The following is a 22,020-nucleotide window of genomic DNA, read 5'->3' on the forward strand; positions in this document are numbered from 1 at the left end:
GAAATAGCAAGTGAATACAAAATATATTTAAATGAACAATAGGAATACAAGACTGAGACACCTTGTCTTGGCACAAATATATAAGGATCAATGATCATGGGATCATGCTATGGTGATGCCATGAACCAAATGGACTTGAAATTATGCCACTTGTAAATAAATTATTACATTTAGTACACTCTAATCATAGTGAAATAAAATTGAAGAGGCATAATGAATAACACAACATTAGAATGCTAGCAAAAGAGTAATATGGTTCCTTTCTCTTATTGTATATGGTTTCACATTTTCCTATTCATAAAAAGATTACATATTTGAATGTTTAGATTTTATAATCAACCTATCAACCTTTAAGTAACTTCTTAAAAAAAAATCCTAAATATGCAATTTTTTTTTATAGACAGATCTTAATCCAAATTATCATTTTAGCTACCTAATATGGGAGCATGAGCCTTAGGCTAAAACATCTTCAACTAAGAGCCAAAGACTGAGGGGTATCCATTTCACCAAATTCACTCGGTGCATGATCCTAGCCTCATCTCTTATGCTGTTGGAACCTTCCACTCAACAAGACTTGATCTCTTGTATGCTCATTAAGAATGATTCAAATTTGGTTATCGAACTAAAAGTCCACTAACATAAATATCCAAATTTCATAATTATATAACGAGTGTTTTCCATTGATATTCACTTTTCACTTCATTTGCACTTTTAAAATGTACCCAAACAACTTTTAATTAAAACTATAATATTTTAGAATATATGCCATAAAAGAACCACCTTCTTTTCGATTAGTGCATTACAAGTTATACAACTGGCATCTGCCGGATGACGGCCAAATGCGCTGAATTGATAAAATATAGCACTTTTATATTACATATTCACCATAGTAAGAAAAGCCCTCTGGGAGTCACTTACAAAGCTAATTACTCTTTGCGAATTTCCCAATGGGCTCACACAAGTTCTGTAGAGAACATTAAGCATCCATTCCAAGAACTCTGGAATGAATCTGTACCTTACAAAATGCCTTTACAATATTGTTTAGGAAAGTTCATGAACCACCCAACGTATGCGGACTCATTTCCGTCCAGATTCATTGAATCTTCTTTCTATCGCGTTGAAGATCCATTGCATTATGGAGTAATGACAACACACAATGTATTTGTGTCTATTCGGGCTCTTGAATTTGGCCACACCCACTAGTCTACTATCATTTGTTCATAGAATTTTTCTCTTTATTAGAGTAGATTACAATTTCAAAGCCTAAGATTGAAATGTACTGAGCTTAGTATTTGGTATAAATTCTCCTGTAAGGTGAAACCCATTGAACACGCAAGCACTGGTGTAATAAAAAATGATGGGTAGAGACTATAGTTCAGAGCACATGAAGGGGTTCAGTGTTATGCACAAGGTTCCAACTGGGGACACGCCCTACGTAAGGGCCAAGCAGGTTCAGGTATATTTTCTATAATGCCACTACTACTTGTTTTGTTCACTAAGCATATAAGAATTCTTATAGATGTGAACACCCATTTTTAACTGATAGAAAGTTAGGATTTGACAGCTTGTAGAGAAGAATCCAGAGGAGGCTATACCTCTGTTTTGGGCGGCTATAAATGCAGGAGACCGTGTTGAGAGTGCACTCAAGGACATGGCCATTGTCATGAAGCAGCTGGGGCGAGCAGATGAAGGCATTGAGGCAATCAAATCTTTCAGACACCGCTGCTCTCTGCAAGCTCAGGAATCACTTGACAATGTTCTGCTTGATCTTTATAAGGTATGTACATGCTCAATCTGTCTGTATATTCATTCAGATGATATGAAATTCCTTTGGTACAGATTGAAGTTTGAAATTCTGTATTACATTTGAAAAGAAATAGTAGTTTAGTGAAAAGCAGGTTGTGGGTATGGCTGGTAAAGATCATATAAGAAATCAGATAAAGGGTATAGCGGTATATCATAGAGTAGGATGTCTGTTCTTATTAAACTAGCCTAATATAGTATATATCTTTTTAGTTCTTATATTCTGATCTAGAAAATGGGTGGTTTACTTTTAGATTTCTTATGGATTAATTATCATTTTGTCTTTAAATGAGGAGACTGATATGAAAGTTCATATCTGGTACAATTGAATATTTATTTTCTTTGAAAATCTATAACATTGCTACCATATGAATTCAGGATAATGTATTGTAGATGTGGACAAGCTTTAATTGTGATGGGCCATAGAAGTATCTCCTGTTTTCTCTGATAATCCTAAATGTTTGATTGAGGAATTTGTCCACGTATGGCTACAATGAAAACAATCATGGTTTTACTGTGACTGTAGATAAGCTTCAATTATGATGGGCCATAGAAGCTACTGTTGTCTATAAGAGGAGCTATCACTTTATTTGGTAGTCTCTGTTTTCTTTTTTTCGAATAAAGAGCAAGTTTGGAAGTAATAAAATAAATTTCAATTTTAAATTATTTAGATTTAAGCAAATTGTTTTACTGAGCTGTCGACCATTTCGTTCAAATATTAAAAAACCTAAATAGTCATTAGATATATAAATTTTAATAATTATATTTATATGTATGTATGTATATATATATAATTGCAGGAAACAACATTAAAGTTATTTATAGAATTAATGTGGAAGAACTTTTGTATAAAAAGACTAGGATTCTTTTTTGTGTACATTGTAGACATGTGGAAGGGTGGATGAGCAAATTGTGCTATTCAAAAAGAAGTTGCATCTTATTCAACATGGAATTGCTTTTAATGGTAATCCTACTAAGACAGCACGTTCACATGGGAAGAAGTTTCGACTCTCCATTAAAGAAGAGACCAGTCGGATTTTGGTATGTAAATACACGTACACTATACTAATGTCTAGTTTGTGTTTCTAGATATTATGTTTGCATTCTTTATGTTTAGTATTTTTGAAGGGATAAAAGTGGCAAGTGATTGTATAGATTGTGTTGACAGAGCAATTTAGGTTGGGCATATATGCAACAACACAATTACCCTGCTGCTGAAGTTGCTTATAGGTATGGTGTTAGAGATTATATATTGTTCAATTTAAATTTTATATTTGGTATAATGCTTTAAAGGAAGGATCTAAATATTGGATGTATTATTATCAATTTATTGACCATTTATGTGAAATTGTATACTCAATGTAAATAATTATAATTTATTTATTATTCAATGTCAAGTAATTTTGAATATAGTGAATTTGTTAATAAAATTTTGTGTAGGAAGGCATTATATTATGCTGTAGATGCCAACAAGGCATGCAATTTGGGTGTGTGCTTGATGAGGCAAGGCAAGACAAAAGATGCAAGTATGGTATTAGAAAATGTTGTTTTCTTCCATGAAAAAGATGTTAGATCATTGGAACGAGCAAATAAATTGTTGAATGAAATTCAAGATCTACAAGTGCATGAAGGCTTCAAAAGATCCTTGTCAACAGTGTTTAATCATAATCATGATGATTATGAAAAAGAATCTACTTCTCTTAGTGATGGAGAGAAACAATATTCAAACAACAAATTTGGGTTCTTCTCATCTTCTAGTGATGTGATAGAATTATTGAGTGGTGACAATTTATTAAATATGGCTGACTGGGAAGCTAGAATCAACACAGAGGTGAATACATCTTGTAAAAAATATCGACGACTACCAGTATTTGAAGAAATAGTTCCTCTTAATGAATTTTCTCCTTGATGTATAAATTATGTAAAAGTTGATTTGCTTTCGTAATTAAGTAGATGCATCTTTGTTTTCTTGGTTGCTCTCACTCAAGAACACTAAATAAGTCACTAAATCCAAGACTTGTTTAACTCAATAATTGGAAAGAAAGATGTCAATATTAGCAAAATTTTGGCTAAAATTTTAGATAATATTGGTCTATGAAAATGGTGATTTTGTTAGATGTTGGTTATTAGATTTTGTTTCTTAATAAATGATTTGATGTAGTGGTCTTATATAAAAAATTATCTTACTATTAATTTTTGGATTGTCAAAATTACGAAGAATTTTTATTTTCTTTATTATTGTAATCAATTTTACATGAAATAAGTGTTTTTTTATAGGTAATGGGCCGAAGGTGATAAGGTGTACATACCCTACTCCCTTTGTGGGATTTGAACTCATGACCTCTATTTCAAGAGCATAAGTTCTCCACCACTAGTCCAACTCAGGTTGTACTACATGAAATAAGTATTAAAAATAATATCATATGACTTATTAAGTTGAAGAAATTTATAAGCTTAGTAGTTTAAAAGTGATCTATGAACATGTACCCAAATTTTTTGCATTCTTGACTAAAAGTTTAGACATGGATATATACAAAAGATGTCATGTTTGTTAAATGCTTGATTATTAGATGTTATTTTTCTATATGTGATACCATGTAATGCTATGCTATGTTAACTTAGATGTCTCTTCTATAATGAAGAGATTATTCTTTCCTTATTTTTTCAAGAAAAGTTGATTAAATCTAATTGATCAATGTAAAAATATATTAAAAAGATCAAATTTTATTAAATTCAAAATATTTGTGGGAAAATGAGAATTAAATAATATTAAAATGTAAGAACTTTTTGACCTAAATTTTAAACAAGAATAAATGATTTAAGCTCTAAGAGTTTATCATCAATTGAAAAATTTAAATATATTATATTATCTTTATGTGGTTCAGCCTTGTTATGGTTAGAGAATAAAATTGGTATGAGGAGTTACATCTTAAAGAGTAAATTAAAAATTCTTTGAGGACACATTCTAAGATAAATATCTCCTAGAAAAACATAGACACAATACGAGGATCAAGGACATTCAATAACTTTGTGATTCAAATAAAAAAAAGAAAAATATGAGGTAGATATCTTAAAATACTTAATTACATTAAATACATGTGAGAGGAGAAGGCCAAGATGAAAAAAATTCAAATTAGATTTTATAGAGGTACTAGTATATGATATAAACATTAAAAGTCTAACAATATTGGTTATTTCCATAGAATCCATCTTAGAGAAAAAGGGAAAGGAAAACTCAAGAAAATTTATTCTTGGAAATTTGAAGAGGAATGATGATTGAGTTGTTGTACAACTAGAAAATGCTCCATTTTTAAGATGATTAATCAACAATATGGATAGGGTGGACACGAAGATGACAACAATAGATGACCATAATTAAGAATTGGATTTGGGAGAACATAATAAGGAAGGGGAGTGACATTCTCTCAGGCAGGCTGTATAGAAATATAAGAATGTACATCTATTACTAGATGTGAACAAGAAAATAATTAAAAAGAGGTACTCCTTGATTCACGTGAAGAATTATGTTAATTAACTTAGAGGCACACAAATATTTTTAATGATGGATATAACATTGGAATACCATTGGCTTAAAACTAATGACAAGTAAATTCATAAAACTACCTTCATAACATGGTACAAGCATATGAGTACATAATATTGTCTTTTAGCTTGACCAATTTAACTACAACTTCATATGATTTATGAATAATGTGTTTGGAGATATGTTGGATAAATCTATATATATCATGCTTAACTTAAGACTATTGCTTAGTCATATCTATATGCCTTGATTAACTTAAATGTAAACCAATATTTTTAAAGAAGTGTCTAAGCTCAGAGTACCATCAACTTAATACTAGTGATGAGGACATGCATAAAACTACCTTCATAACATGGTACAATCATTATGAGTTCATAGTTCTACCTTTTAGGTTGAGATTGGAACTACCTTCATAACATGGTACAATCATTATGAGTTCATAGTTCTACCTTTTAGGTTGACCAATCTCACTACAATCTCATAAGATTTTATGAATAATTTGTTCAGAGGCATGTTGGATAAATTTGTCTATTCCATATAGATGATGCTTTGATATATTTTAGAAATTATCAAGAATATTAGAAATATTTGATAATGACTTTGAATCATATGGTGGAGAGAAAATATTTAAATCTCAATATATTAACTCCATCTCTTTTTTCCATATCCGTTGTTGACTCTTTAGCTAAATGGGCTTCATATGCTCCTTGAGGATGGAATGTTTGTGATTGGGATTCTCTTTCTCTTGATCAAATTTCAAAATTCTAACATCTGATTCAAAATTATATGGACTAATCATTGCATTTCTCTCTTGAATTTTGTTAGTGTCACGTGTTCCCGGAGTTAGTGGATCCGTGGAACCATTTTTGACTTCTTTTTCTTATTGTAATTACTATGACTATCTAAATATTCTTTTGTATGCTCTTTAGAACTTTTTATTCATAAATTTAATTATTTGTACCAAAAACAATTAAATCATTCTTTTTCAAATATAGAATATTACATCTTTATTTTACTACTTGTTGTTAGTGTAAACAAGGTTATTATCAAACTTGTTAAGACTAGGTTTGACCTTTCCACACTTTGTTTAAGTTTACTTATGCTAGTTGATTTAGTTGTCTGACCTCATGTGGTGTAGACATGTGTCCTCCCTTGTGGAGTCACCTTGTGCATGCACACTTGCCACTTTCTCATATACTTATCAAGTGAGCTACAAGCATTGCATGTTTGGAGGGTTAGTCAATGGTTGTGTCCAACCATATCACCTCCTTCTCCTCCTTGCCTACTTATGCAAGAATTTTCGCTCATAATTGTTGAGAAATCTTAAAGCATTAGAATGAATTCATGCTCAATTTGTGCTTGTTGTTCATCTCTAAGATTCTAGAAATTATTTCATGGTATCAGAGCGTAATTGACCTATTGAGTAGATGAGAAAAGGTGTACATAAATAGGAGAGAAGAAAGGTACCTAAAATCCACAAATGAGGATATGACTCCTCATACTCGGAGTTGTGGTGGGTTGCCTACCATAAATATAGAATGAGGTGTTTGTGAGTTGACACCTCTACTAGACTCTCAACTAACTTGACACCTCGTGAGAGTATGTATCAAGTGACATCTAACTAGGCTTAATGCCTATGTGTATAAGAATATACACTAACACCCCCCCTTAAGCATAGCTGAGGTGAGTAAAATAAAAAAAATTGGGTCCTGGCTACTAGCTTGGTGAGGTACCCATGTACAATGCAAATGAAAATGATTCCTGACCATGAAGCCTGATGAGGTACTCATGTACAAAGAAAACTCTCATAAATGGAGTAAGATAGAATACCCAGTGGGAAAAACTATCCTCCAAAAGAGAGAAAATAGAAAGAGAGAGAGAACTAGAGAGACCCTCTAGAAGATGATGATGTTGATTTTGATTCTGATGCATATATGCAGAACCCCTAATGCATGTCGAAGTTGCAAACTTTGCCTTTTCTTGGTGCAAATTTGGCGTCTGTGGAGAATATTCTACTTTTATGGGGGGGGACTTCATGGTCTTCTCTTCTTATCTCTTTTTTAGAGGATAGTTTTTTCCCATTGGGTTTTCTATCTTTCTCCTTTTATGAGAGATTTCATTGTACATGGGTACCTAACATGGCCTAGTAGTCGGGACCCATTATCTTTTGTTTCACTTATCCCTAAGTTAAACTTAAGGGGGGTTATTAGTGTAAACAAGGTTATTATCAAAATAGTTAAGACTAGGTTTGACCTTTTCACACTTAGTTAAAGTTTACTTAGGCTAGTCGAATTATTTGTCTCACCTCATGTGGTGTAGACAAGCGTCCTCTCTTGTGGAGACACCTTGTGCCTGCACACTTGCTAACACTTGCTCATACACTTGTCAAGTGAGCTACAAATGTTGCATGTTTGGAGGGTTAGTCAGTGGTTATGTCCAATCACCTCACCTTCTCCTCCTCCTTGCCTACTTATGCAAGGATTTTTGCTCATGACCATTGACCAATTTAAAGCATTAGATTGACTTGATGCTCAATTTGTGCATGTTGTTCATAACTAAGATTTTTGAAATTATTTCAATTGTAATTGTCATGCTCGAACTTTTATATGTATATTGTTGATTCAAGTAGCAATGATTAGATACAACCATATACCTTTCTGTTTATATCAAATGAAGAAAGATGCTAATACAGATATATATTTCATATGAATGATTTATATATCAAACCTCTTCACTATCGAATTGCAATTAATACATGTCCAAAACATTATTGATATATAATCGGGTTATATTAGAATTGACCTGAATTACTTATTGGGCTTGTTTTCTTTGATACCGATTCATTATTGGGTGCATTTACAATGGCACAGATTAGTTATCGTAGACACTGAATGGATTGGTTTTCATATGGAAGAGTCACGACCAAGCGACATCTTGGTCGGACATATCTAAAAGACATGTCCGATCAAGGTGCCACTTGATCGTGACTACCTTACTATATATGCATCATTCAAAAGAAAGGGGATGACATTGAAATCGATACATGTTCATCCTCCATACCTGCAGCAAAAGAAAGAGAACAATATTATTGTCATAGTCATAATACCTAAATCTGAAATACACCATCTTGCATATAACTTGTTCATTAAATTGGAAATTGCAATAACATTTACATGGTATCAGAGCCAAGTTATAGAACCTGAGGCTATTCAATTTTGTGGAAAATTTAAGAACTACTTTATATCAAGCATTCTATTTCTCTAATGGCCAATGCTATGAGATTCGAAGATAGACTTGGTGTGGGTGATGATTTCTCTGCATGGAAGTTTAGAATCAAGATGAATCTAAGGGAGAGCAAAGTCGAAACTTTTATCAAGACTGAATCTACGGAACTAGAGACCGAACCTGACAAAACATCATGGCTAGAAGGAAATGAAAAAGTAATCAATATTATTGTTGATGGGGTGAGAAATAACATAATGCCCATTATAAAGAAACATGAAATGGATTTTGAAATGTTCAAAGCACTTGTGAACACATTTGAGATATCAAATGCAAGTCGAACTCTAGCCTTGAAGCGAGAAATCAATCATATAACCATGAACAAAGGAGAGATAGTAAATGCCTACTTCATGAGGATCTCAACTCTAAGAGATGAACTAGCTACTCTAGGATATGAGATCCATAGCAAAGAGTTAACACTCATTGCTTTAGATGGGTTACCTAGTACATGGGAAACATTTGTCTAGGGCATCAGTGCAGGGGACAAATATCCTAAGTTTGAAAGACTAAGAGATGACTGTCTCCAAGAGGAATCTAGACTAAATAAGAAAGGAATAAAATATAAGAATATATATGAAGACCTACAAGTCCTAAACACTAACTCCACCAAGCAAAACAAGAAAAGGCAGTTTAGGAAGAGAAAAGGTCATCAAGGAAAGAACACTTCAAAGAAGGACTTATCTCACATCCAATGTTACAGATGTGATCAGTTCAGACACTATGTTGCAAAGTGCCTGGAAAGAATCAAGCAACATGTTACATTTGCCAAAGAAGGAAAGACTAAAGGGGAAGATGACTCCGGAAAGTATGTATTCTACTCAGCACTCACAAGCCAAGCTTCTAACAAGATCAACTCATGGGTGGTTGACAGTGGTTCATGCAGGCACATCACTGGGTTTAGAGAAGTACTTGAATCCATGATAGCGGAGAGAAATGAGGAAGTAACCATCGAAGATGACTCCACACATCCAGTCAGAGGAATGGGAGCCTGCACCATCAAATTGAAGATAGGCATATCCTTATGACTCGAAGGAGTCCTATATGTCCCTAGCATCAAAAGGAATCTAGTCTCTATATCGACATTGGAAGATAACAGATACAGAGTGACATTCATGGACAATAGAGTATTGGCTTTGCCAAAGAACTCTTTTATCAAGAAGGAAAAGACCATTGGACAGAGACAGGGCTATTTGTATGAGTTGTGCAAAGAACTCAACCTAGCCCTAATCAATGAAGCCACTAATGCAAATGAAGTTTGGCACAGAAGATTAGGCCATCTAAATTTTAGGGCTTTATCTTCAATGAAAAACCTTGTCACAGGTCTACCTAAGTTAAAATAAGATCATTCAGGGGCATGCAAAGGATGTGCCCTAGGTAAAAATATCAAGGGTACATTCCAAAATAGTACTAGGAAAACTAATAAAGTTCTAGAGTTAGTTCATTCTAATGTATGCGAACCTATGTCTGTACCCTCTCTAGGGGGATTCTTCTATTATGTAATATTTGTTGATGACTACTCTAGGAAGACTTGGATATACTGTTTGAAATATAAAGAATCAGAAGAGATCCTCTCTAGGTTTAAAGAATTTAAATCAGTAACTGAAAACTACTCTGGAAACAAAGTTAAAACCCTAAGAATTGACAATGGGGGAGAATACATAGCAGATTCGTTTAGAGAATTTTGTAGAGATAATGGGATTAAGAGGGATTTTACTATACCTTATAACTCCCAACAAAATGGGGTAGTTGAAAGAAAAAATAGGACTATAGTCGAAGCTGCCAAGGCCATGATTCTAGGTCAAAACCTTAACACAAATCTCTGGGCAGAAGCATCGAACACTACTGTATATATACAAAATAAATGCCCACACTGCCATCTTAAAGATAAAACTCCTGAGGAAGTATTCACTAAAATTAAGCCAGATATCAGCCACCTTAGGATATTTGGGTGTCCTGTCTATATCCATGTACCTAAAGAAAAAAGACTAAAATTAGACCCCTCTAGGAAAAGAGGAATGCTTGTAGGATATAGTGAAACCTCCAAAACCTACATAATCTATGTACCTAGTCAAAGAAATATTGAACTAAGTAGGGATGTAATCTTTGAGGAAGACTTAGCCTTCAAAAGAGCTCAGAGCTCCATAGAACCAGAAATCTATGTCCCTATTTCTAACTTAGATGAAGCTCCTGATCCTGAGTTTCTGAAGTAGAATCTAGATGAAACTAAAAATGAAAATGAACACTCACCTAGAAATCTCAAGAAAAGACCACTATGGGCCACCAAAACACTAGAAGAAGCTCAGGGGTTTGCTGCTCCTTCAGGAACCTTCAAAGAAAGCAAAAAGCCTAATAATTTTATTAGCTATGTTGCTTTTATGAATGATCTATCTAAAAATGAACTTGACAATGTAAGTAATGCCCTTAAACATCAAGTATGGAAGGATGCTATGTCTAAAGAGTATCAATCCATAATGAAAAATGATGTATGGGAGATTGTTCCTAGGCCAACTAAGAAATCTGTTGTTTCTTCTAAATGGCTTTTTAAGATCAAACATGCAGCAGGTGGCAGTATTGAAAAACATAACACAATATTTGTAGCCAGAGGGTTCTCTCAAAAGGAAGGAATAGACTATGAAGAAACATTTTCTCCCATAGCCAAATATACCTCAGTAAGGACTGTGCTAGCAATTGCAGCAACAAAGGGATGGAAGGTACACCGAATGGATGTAAAGATAGCTTTTATTAGTGGAGAGTTCTCTTAAGAAGTATACCTAGAGTAGCCTGAAGGGTTTGAGATCCATCATGTAGAGTCTCATGTGTGTAGACTGAAGAAAGCTCTATATGGGCTTAAACAGGCTCCTAGGGCTTGGTATGAAAGGATTGACACATATCTATCAAAACTAAGTTTCTCTAAAAATGATGCAGATCCTAATATCTACTACAAATAGAACAAAGGTGATATGCTAATATTGATTTTATATGTTGATGACTTATTAATCACAGGAGAAGATCACCTTATAGATCAATGCAAGAAAGATCTATCCAAAGAATTTGATATGAAGGATTTGGGATTCCTTCATTATTTCCTACAGTTGGAAGTATGGTAGAATTCTGATAACATTATTCTAAATGAAGGCAAGTATACCTTGGACATCCTAAAGAGATTTGGAATGCTAAACTACAGACCCATGACCGCTCCAAAGGAAAGGAATCTTCATAAACTTAAAGAAGGAGCAGCAGAATCACGTTCTTCTGACCCCACTCTATACAAGCAGATGATTGGGTCTCTTATGTACCTAGTAAATACAAGACTAGATATCTGCTATGCAGTGAATTCTTTGAGTCAATTTATGTGTGAGCCAAAGGAGATAAACCTGGTTATAGTAAAACACATTATGAGATATTTACAAGGCACCTTGAATATTGGTCTCAAGTATGAGAAAGTTGATCTTAATCTACATTGATTCAGAAATTCAGATTGGGCTAGAAGTTTGACTGACAGGAAAATCACCTCTTGGTGCTGCTTCAGTTTGGGATTAGCCATGATATCCTGGATCAGCAGAAAGCAGTCTTCTGTAGCCCAAAGTTCCACTGAGGCTGAATACATTGTGGCCTCCATGGCTGCTCAAGAAGTAGTGTAGCTTAGAAAATTACTTGTGGGATTTTTTGGTGATCCTATGAAGCCTACTATTATCCATTGCGACAATCAAAGCTGCATAAAACCTTCAGTGAATCCAGTGTTCCATGATAGATCCAAGCATATTGAGATTTTATACCATTATGTGTGAGATATGGTAGACAAAAATGTGATCCAACTGGAGTATGTGAATATAGGAGACCAGACTGTAGATATTCTGACCAAACCCCTTTCTAGAGTGAAGGTTGATCACTTCAGAAAAGGTTTGGGTATGATAGAAAGGTAATCTATTTTGTAACCTTTACTTGCATATCAATAAGATGTTTAATGTGTAAACTTCTTTGTCGTGTTAAGACTTCTATGGGTGTAACCCCCTGTGTTCATATTACAGAAGTGACGACTTCTCAAATATTGTACACTTATATGGGAACATCATAAGGTGACGATCTTATGATGTTCAAACTAGTTATCATGATAGGATTTCTGGTATGTCATGGATGTGCCATGATTGTGTTGTGATATCACATTTGAAATAGAATGCTAGTGCACTTATCACAACTTGGATATCTTGAAAATTTAATTATTTTCATATGATTATCCTTAGTATTGCGTGTGTAGGCAATATTGATATCACGTGCTTAGGTGATATCATGTCAGTACAAATTGACTAACCACTTGTATCACATGTTTAGGTGATACTTCATAATTGAATGGTATAATCCTATGTAGAGTAAGACTATGAAACCTCATAAGGAATCTTGACCATCATAAGAAATAAGATGATAGATATGGTAACTTTATCCTCCCTAGCTAAGAGGGAGTGTTGATTCAGGTAGCATCGATCAGATAAAACCATATACCTATCTGTTTATATCAAATGAAGAAAGACGGTAATGCAGATATATATTTCATATGAATGATTTCTATATCGAACCTCTTCACTATCGAATTGCAATTAATACATGTCCAAAATATTATTGATATATAATCGGGTTATATTAGAACTGACCCGAATTAGTTATCGGGCTTGTTTGCTTTGATACCGATTCATTATTAGGTGTCTTTACAATGGCACACATTAGTTATCGTAGACACAGAATGGATTGGTTGCCATATGGAAGAGTCACGACCAAGTCACAGCTTGGTCGGGCATGTCTAAAAGACATGGCCAATCAAGGTGCCACTTGATCATGACTACCTGACTATACATGCATCATTCAAAAGAAAGGGGATGACATTGAAATCGATACATGTTCATCCTCCATACCTGCAGCAAAAGAAAGACAACAATATTATTGTCATAGTCATAATACCTAAATCTGAAATACACCATCTTGCATATAACTTGTTCGTTAAATTGGAAATTGCAATAACATTTACATGGTATCAGAGCCAAGTTATAGAACCTAAGGCTATTCAATTTTGTGGAAAATTTAAGAACTAGTTTATATCAAACATTCTATTTCTCTAATGGCCAATGCTATGAGATTTGTAGATAGACTTGGTGTGGGTGATGATTTATCCGCATGGAAGTTTATAATCATGATGATTCTAAGGGAGAGCAAAGTCGAAACTTTTTTCAAGATTGAATCTACGGAACCAGACACCAAACCTGAAAAAACATCATGGTTAGAAGGAAATTAAATAGAAATCAAGATTATTGTTGATGGGGTGAGAAATAACATAACGCCCATTATAAAGAAAGATGAAATGGCTTTTGAAATGTTCAAAGCACTTGTGAACACATTTGAGATATCAAATGCAAGTCGAACTCTGGCCTTGAAGTGAGAAATCAATCATATAACCATGAACAAAGCAGAGATAGTAAATGCCTACTTCATGAGGATCTCAAATCTAAGAGATGAACTAGCTACTCTACGATATGAGATCCAGAGAAAAGAGTTAACACTCATTGCTCTAGATGGGTTACCTAGTACATGGGAAACATTTGTCTAGGGCATCAGTGCAAGGGACAAATATCATGAGTTTGAAAGACTAAGAGATGACTGTCTCCAAGAGGAATCTACACTGAATAAGAAAGGAATAAAACATAACAATATAGATGAAGACCTACAAGTCCTAAACACTAACTCCACCAAGCAAAACAAGAAATGGCAGTTTAGGAGGAGAAAAGGTCGTCAAGGCAAGACCACTTCAAAGAAGGACTTATCTCACATCGAATGTTACATATGTGATCAGTTTGGACACTATGTTGCAAGGTGCCCCGAAAGAACCAAGCAACCTAATACATTTGCCAAAGCAGGAAATACTAAAGGGGAAGATGACTCCGGAAAGCATGTATTCTACTGAGCACTCACAAAACAAAGCTTCTAACAAGATCAACTCATGGGTGATTGACAGTGGTTCATCTAGGAACATCACAGGGTTAAGAGAAGTACTTGACTCCATGACAGAGGAGAGAAATGAGGAAGTAACCATCGGAGATGACTCCACACATCTAGTCAGAGGAATGGGAACCTGCACCATCAAATTGAAGACAAGCATATCCTTACGACTCGAAGGAGTACTATATGTCCCTGACATCAAAAGGAATCTAGTCTCTATATCGACACTGGAAGATAATAGATACTGAGTAACATTCATGGACAATAGAGTATTGACTTGGCCAAATAACTCTTCCATCAAGAAGGCAAAGACCATTGGACAGAGACAGGGCTATTTGTATGAGTTGTGCATAGAACCCAACCTAGCCCTAATCCATGAAGCCACTAATGCAAATGAAGTTTGGCATAGAAGATTAGGCCATCTGAATTTTAGGGCTTTATCTTCAATGGAAATCCTTGTCACAGGTCTACCTAAGTTAAAATAAGATCATTCAGGGGCATGCAAAGAATGTGCCCTAGGTAAAAATACCAAGGGTACATTCCAAAATAGTACTAGGAAAACTAGTAAAGTTCTAGAGGTAGTTCATTCTGATGTATGCAGACCTATGTCTGTACCCTCTCTAGAGGGATTCTTGTATTATGTAATATTTGTTGATGACTACTCTAGGAAGACTTGGATCTACTTTCTAAAATGTAAAGAATCAGAAGAGATCCTCTCTAGGTTTTAAGAATTTAAATCACTAACTGAAAACTACTCTGGAAAAAAAGTTAAAACCCTAAGAACTAACAATGGGGGAGAATACACATCAGATTCATTTAGAGAATTTTGTAGAGATAATGTGATTAAGAGGGAGCTTACTATACCTTATAACCCCCAACAAAATGGGGTAGCTGAAAGAAAAAATAGGACTATAGTCGAAGCTGTCGAGGCCATGATTCTAGATCAAAACCTTAACACAAATCTCTTGGCAGAAGCATCCAACACCACTGTATATATACAAAATAGATACCCACTCTCTCATCTTGAAAATAAAAGTCATGAAAAAGTATTCACTAAAATTAAGCCAGATATCAGCCACCTTAGGATATTTGGGTGTCCTGTCTATATCCATGTACCTAAAGAAAAAAGACTAAAATTAGACCCCTCTGGAAAAAGAGGAATGCTTGTAGGATATAATGAAACCTCCAAATCCTATAGAATCTATGTACCTGGTCAAAGAAATATTGACCTAAGTAGGGATGTAATCTTTGAGGAAGACTTAGACTTCAAAAGAGCTTAGAGCTCCATAGAACTTGAAATCTATGTCCCTATTTCTAACTTAGATGAAGATCATGCTTCTGAGTTTCAGAGGAAGAATCTAGATGAAACTAAAAATGAAAATGAACACTCACCTATAATTCTCAAGAAAAGACCACTATGGGCCACCAAAATAGTAGAAGAAGCTCAAAGGTTTGCTGCTCCTTCAGGAACCTTCAGAGAAAGAAAAAATCCTAATAAATTTACTAGCTATGTTGCTCTTATGAATGATCTATCTAAAAATGAACCTGACAATGTAATCGATGCCCTTAAACATCAAGTATGGAAGGATGCTATGTTTGAAGAGTATCAATCCATAATGAAAAATGATGTATGGGAGATTGTTCCTAGGCCAACTAAGAAATCTGTTGTTTAAGGCTTTTTAAGATCAAACATGCACTAGATGGCAGTATTGAAAAACATAAGGCAAGATTTGTAGCCAGAGGGTTCTCTCAAAAGGAAGGAATAGACTATGAAGAGACATTTGCTCCTGTAGCCAGATATACCTCAGTAAGGACTGTGTTGGCCATTGCAGCAACAAAGGGATGGAAGGTACACCAAATGGATGTAAAGACAACTTTTCTTAATGGAGAGATATTTGAAGAAGTATACCTAGAGCAACCTGAAGGGTTTGAGATTCATCATATAGAGTCTCATGTGTGTAGACTCAAGAAAGATCTATATGGGCTTAAACAGGCTCCCAGGGTCTGGTATGAAAGAATTGATACATATCTATCAAAACTAAGTTTCTCTAAAAATGATGCAGATCCTAATCTCTACTACAAACAGAACAAAGGTGATATGCTAATATTGATTTTGTATGTTGATGACTTATTAATCACAGGAGAAGATCACCTTATAGATCAATGCAAGAAAGATCTATCTAAAGAATTTGATATGAAGGATTTGGGATTCCTTCATTATTTCCTAGGGTTGGAAGTTTGGCAGAATTCTGATAACATTATCCTAAACCAAGGCAAGTATACCTTGGACATCTTGAAGAGATTTGGAATGCTAAACTGCAAACCCATGACCGCTCCAATGGAAACCAATCTTCATGAACTTAAAGAAGCAGCAGCAGAATCACCTTCTTCTGACCCCACTCTATACAGGTAGATGATTGGGTCTCTTATGTAGCTGGTAAATACAAGACCAGATATCTGCTATGCAGTGAATGCTTTGAGTCAATTTATGTGTGAGCCAAAGGAGATACACCTGGTTGCAGTAAAACACATTATGAGATATTTACAAGGCACCTTGAATCTTGGTCTCAAGTATGAGAAAGTTGATCTTAATCTACACGGATTCATAGATTTAGATTGGGCTCGAAGTGTGACTGATAGGAAAAGCACCTCTGGGTGCTGCTTCAGTTTTGGATTAGCCATGATATCCTGAATCAGCAGAAAGCAGTCTTCTGTAGCGTAAAGTTTCACCGAAGCTGAATACATTGCGGCCTCCATGGCTACTCGAGAAGCAGTTTGGCTTAGAAAATTACTTGTGGGATTGTTTGGTGATCCTATGAAGCCTACTATTATCCATTGCGACAATCAAAGTTGCATAAAACTTTTAGTGAATCCAGTGTTCCATGATAGATCCAAGCATATTGAGATTCCATACCATTACATGAGAGATATGGTAGACAAAAATGTGATCCAATTGGAGTATGTGAATATAGGAGACCAGACTTCAGATATTTTGAATGATTTATATATCGAACCTCTTCACTATCGAATTGCAATTAATACATGTCCAAAACATTATTGATATATAATCGGGTTATATTAGAATTGACCCGAATTAGTTATGAGGCTTGTTTTCTTTGATACCGATTCATTATCTGGTGTGTTTACAATGGCACACATTAGTTATCATAGACACCGAATGCATTGGTTGCCATATGGAAGAGTCATGACCAAGTGACATCTTGGTTGGACATGTCTAAAAGACATGTCCGATCAAGGTGCCACTTGATCGTGACTACCTTATTATATATGCATCATTCAAAAGAAAGGGGATGACAATGAAATCGATACATGTTCATCCTCCATACATGCAGCAAAAGAAAGACAACAATATTATTGTCAGTCATAATACCTAAATCTGAAATACACCATCTTGCATATAACTTGTTCATTAAATTGGAAATTGGAATAACATTTACATATATACTATATAAGTTTTCATATTACCCACTTATAAATATCAATTAATATTTATTTATATTTGTACAAATCATTTAATTAAGCTCCATAAAAATTAATCAAGTATTATCATAAAATAAATTTAATAAAAACTAAAATAATTTCAATAATAAAAATTTAATAATACTTTAGAACCTATGCCATTTAATGTAGGAGTTCCCACTGAACATTTCTAAAATAAAATTACTCATTTCTAGATCCAACTCCATTATTAAAATGTGTAAGTAATGAATTTTATAAAGAGGCAAAAGTACATGTCTATTCTAAATAAGCAGGAATCCACTAGTGTTTTTAAAATAGAATTGCTGTACCTAAATCTTGGACTAAATAGAAAGAAAAGAAATTACGCCTCTTGAAAGGGGTCTACAACTACCTATATGAGAATCATAATATATTACAATGTAACACGAATTCAAACCGGCCAAAAGAAAAGAGTTGTAATTCCACAGTAAATTCGCCTTCGTCAGGATTGGGACGCTCTCCCATTCGCCTTCGTCCTATGAAATACTGGTGCTGCTCCGCAAACCTTTACAGTCGTACACAGAACAGAAACCTTGTAAACAAGTCACAAGCAAAAGTAGGCCTGCGGACACAACAGTGAGTAGCTTCCATGAACTAAATATGTACTTGTTTATGTACTTCTTCGCAGCAACGTTCCATCTGTTGTTATAATACTTGTTGATGTCTGCTATAACTTGGTCCAAATATTTAACTTTCGGCAATTTCACACATTTGCCCATGCCGTTCCACAGGCTTGCCACTTGGCCGCCGTCTTCCAGGTGGTTGAAAAGAATCCCACTCTTCGTCAACAGCCGAACATCTTCGTCTGTGTCGATGATACCGTTCAAGAAATCTGTGTAGCGAGTGAAAATCAAAGCACCAGGAGCCGCAGAAGCTTCGAACGCCACCAGATTTCTGAGAACTACTTCTGTGTTGGAATCCAACCTCAATTTGGGAAGATAAAGAGTTGCAGTCGTTGGGTCGAAGAGAATTGTGTTGAGGTCTCCATCGGTAGGAAGGAATTTAACTCCTGCTGAGTATAAATCTGAGACTGAGGGAATTGCCAGTTCGTCGCGCGTAGGAGGAGTTTCCGCAGAGGAGGATCCTCTTTCCTCTTCTTTTTCTTCATGCTTTTCATCTTTGCGCTGATTTGAGAGATTTTGAATAGTGGAAGCAAGGCGCGTGGGCAACTGGACAGGTATTCTTTTTAACAGAAGCTGAGGGAGAGCCGAATGCAGCTTAGCAAGCCGGACTTTTAAAAACGCGACAGCCTTCCATAAGGCTTTCAGAGCACGTCTTACGTAATACAGTAAAAGAGAACCGCCCAACTGCAGATTTTTTTCGTTCTCATTCCTGTTGGAAATGGTATCGTCCATGGCTGCTTCAGGGACAATGGAGTAATAGAGAACCTCCAGTATGTGGCCCCTCTCTTTTATACGCAGCCTTGAACTTTCTGGTATCTTGAACATAAATGGAGACCATTCTTCACAAGCAATTCTTACCAGATTGCATAGCCTTTCTTCTGCCATATCTTGAGAACCCAATTGCATCTCTAGCAACTTCTGCAAGAGGAATAAAGGAAGTTGATTCTCAAGCTTCATCAGATCTCTCATTATTTCATTGTGCGTTGCGCTTCTGCCGGATGGGTCTAAGAGTCCGCCCAAACTCTTCACTCTGGAAAATACTTGTGAAGAAGCCTGGTCCGGCTGTTCTGTGTAGAAATGCAAGCACTCGAGCACGAAGGAGGTGTCCAAGGCCATAAGCAATGCCAAGGTATCATCCTTGTAGTCCACATATTTATGGTAGCAGTTCCTGATCTGCCAACTACTCTTCTTCACCTCTTCCACTACAGATTCGAACTTACAGTCACTGATTGTCTTCTGAAATCTTCTCGCAGCAGCAACTTTATATCTCTCTGTTCCGTGCAGTTCATATCTCCAATAGTGATATGGTCCGATGGAGACGCACTGCGGAATATATGCTTCTGGTTTCGCTGCAAGCAACTCCTTGGGCACACAAAATATAGATATAGAAATCTCATTTTCTTCTTCTTGCTCGCCATGGACTTGCAGACTTTCCTTGATTTGAATAATCCATCGATCTTCATCGATCTTTGCTTCATCTCCGTTCATTATTACCATCGATTCAAAGAGGAAAATGGGTGGGAGATCACGGGAAGCAGCTTGACGCAGAGGGGATGAAAATTTTGTAATAGAAGGCTCAAATATGGAAAACGCTTGGGCACACGATCGTATATGAAGCCTTGGCCTCAGGGTCAAAGTGAAAGAACAAAACAATCTTCGTTTGACAGATATTTCCATAGGTGCAGCTTCACATGGTAAATGCTTTCCTCAAAGGATTCCATTCAATGTCCCAAGACTTCGTGTTACTTGCACACAATTCGTACACTGTGGACAGAGGGCCCATGATAAAGGTAGCTAACCTAAAATCTGTAAAGAGTCAAGGTTTTTGTTATATAATATTCCCTATTTTTTATATTGTAAACAAAACACAACGAGTTAAAATAGATTCAGATGATTGTAGTAGTAGAGATCAAATAAATTATATATATATCAAAATTATATTAATTTGTAATAGTAATTGAGTACAATTAGCAAATAGAAGAGATTAATAATTTTGTAACAGTAATTTTAATTGAATCCTATCTTAATTAAGTTGTAATCTAATTTAAATCCTAACTATAATACTAATTGAATGTTAATTATAAATTTAATTGAATGGTAAATTTAATGCATAATAATCCTTAATCTAAATTATACACTAATCTTAACCCTTACCCTAACCCTATTTTAACTCTAATAAAAGTCTTGTCTATAATTTCAATTATAACTCTAATCTTAATTAAATTGTATTCCTAACCTCTTTGAATACTAACCATAATTTAATCCTAACCCTAAATCAAAAGTTTTACCTATAACCCTAATTGATCCTTAATCTTAATTTCAATTTAACTTTATAGCTAACCTTTACACGAATTAAATCCTTACCCTAACCATGTTTGAACTATAACCATAATTTAATCCAAACTCAAAAATTTCTTTTATAACTTTAATTAAACATTAATTGAATAATAGTCCTAACCCTAATTACATTGTATTAAGATTCATTATATTAATATTCATTATACCATTTTTTCACATCTATATATTCTATTGTTTTGTATTGTCTTACATTAATATTTATTCAATGAAATGGCTTTCAATCTTAAGTATAATATAATCTTATATTTTATTGGTATTATAAAAATGTTAATTTTATATTATTAATGTTAAAATTATTAGATTATTATTTTCATTATTCTAATTAATAATATATTTTATTATTATCAATAGTATATTGTATAATATTAATGTAGAAATCTGTTTTAGAAGATTATCTCAACATTGTATAATAGTAATATTTTGTTTTAATACATTTAAAATTAATTTTTATAATATAATTAAGTTAAATATAAAACATAAATTTGAACTTAAAATATATCATTTAAATAAAATATTAAATATTTAATTCAATTTATAATGTAAAGTTAAATTTTTAATATTAAATATGATATTAATATAAAATGTACAAAATGTAAAATATATTATATAATGTAAAAGTATATATTTTTTATAATTGAAAGACCATAATATAATGCTCACTATTAAATCCTAAATTTTACAAATACAATTCTTTCAATATATAGTTTTCAAATATATTTTACATATAATTTCAAAAAAATATTTAAATCTCAAATAGACTAACTCTTCCTTCATGAAACTTCACTTCTTAAGATTTATCAGCAACTTCTCTTCTCTCAACCTCTGCAAAACTTGTCTTCAATGCAACAAATTCTCCTCTTTTGTCATACTAAAAATCAAAATGTCATTCAAATACATAATAACAAACTT

At 34.2% G+C, this 22,020-nt stretch overlaps 2 protein-coding genes across 3 annotated transcripts; one reads left to right on the forward strand and one right to left on the reverse strand.

Moving 5' to 3' along the window:
* Positions 1-1,166: 1,166 nt before the first annotated feature.
* Positions 1,167-3,758, forward strand: LOC131047237 (protein SULFUR DEFICIENCY-INDUCED 1-like). Of its 2 annotated transcripts, none has more exons than XM_057981098.2 (5): positions 1,167-1,456; positions 1,565-1,777; positions 2,689-2,844; positions 2,972-3,033; positions 3,244-3,758. In XM_057981098.2, the coding sequence occupies exons 1-5, from the start codon at positions 1,355-1,357 to the stop codon at positions 3,710-3,712; spliced, it is 1,002 nt and encodes a 333-aa protein (XP_057837081.2). In that variant the 5' UTR covers positions 1,167-1,354; the 3' UTR covers positions 3,713-3,758. The 2 variants fall into 2 exon arrangements, with proteins under 2 accessions (XP_057837081.2, XP_059065009.1); XM_059209026.1 differs by having other exon boundaries at positions 3,248-3,395.
* A 14,829-nt stretch (positions 3,759-18,587) lies between these two features.
* LOC131047238 (putative UPF0481 protein At3g02645) lies at positions 18,588-20,430 on the reverse strand. Its single transcript, XM_057981099.2, has one exon. It carries the CDS (start codon positions 20,428-20,430, stop codon positions 18,607-18,609), a length of 1,824 nt encoding a protein of 607 aa, XP_057837082.2. The 3' UTR covers positions 18,588-18,606.
* Between the last annotated feature and the right edge of the window lie 1,590 nt (positions 20,431-22,020).

This window comes from Cryptomeria japonica, chromosome 7 (assembly GCF_030272615.1).
Source record: "Cryptomeria japonica chromosome 7, Sugi_1.0, whole genome shotgun sequence".
NCBI classification, from domain to species: Eukaryota; Viridiplantae; Streptophyta; class Pinopsida; order Cupressales; family Cupressaceae; genus Cryptomeria; species Cryptomeria japonica.

Coding starts and splice junctions, on each gene's coding strand:
- LOC131047237 (XM_057981098.2), top strand. CDS start 1,355: ATGATGGGTAGAGACTATAGTTCAGAGCACATGAAGGGGTTCAGTGTT. Junction 1,778..2,688: donor TTCTGCTTGATCTTTATAAG/GTATGTACATGC, acceptor TGTACATTGTAG/ACATGTGGAAGGGTGGATGA. Junction 2,845..2,971: donor AAGAGACCAGTCGGATTTTG/GTATGTAAATAC, acceptor TTGTGTTGACAG/AGCAATTTAGGTTGGGCATA.
- LOC131047238 (XM_057981099.2), bottom strand. CDS start 20,430: ATGGAAATATCTGTCAAACGAAGATTGTTTTGTTCTTTCACTTTGACC.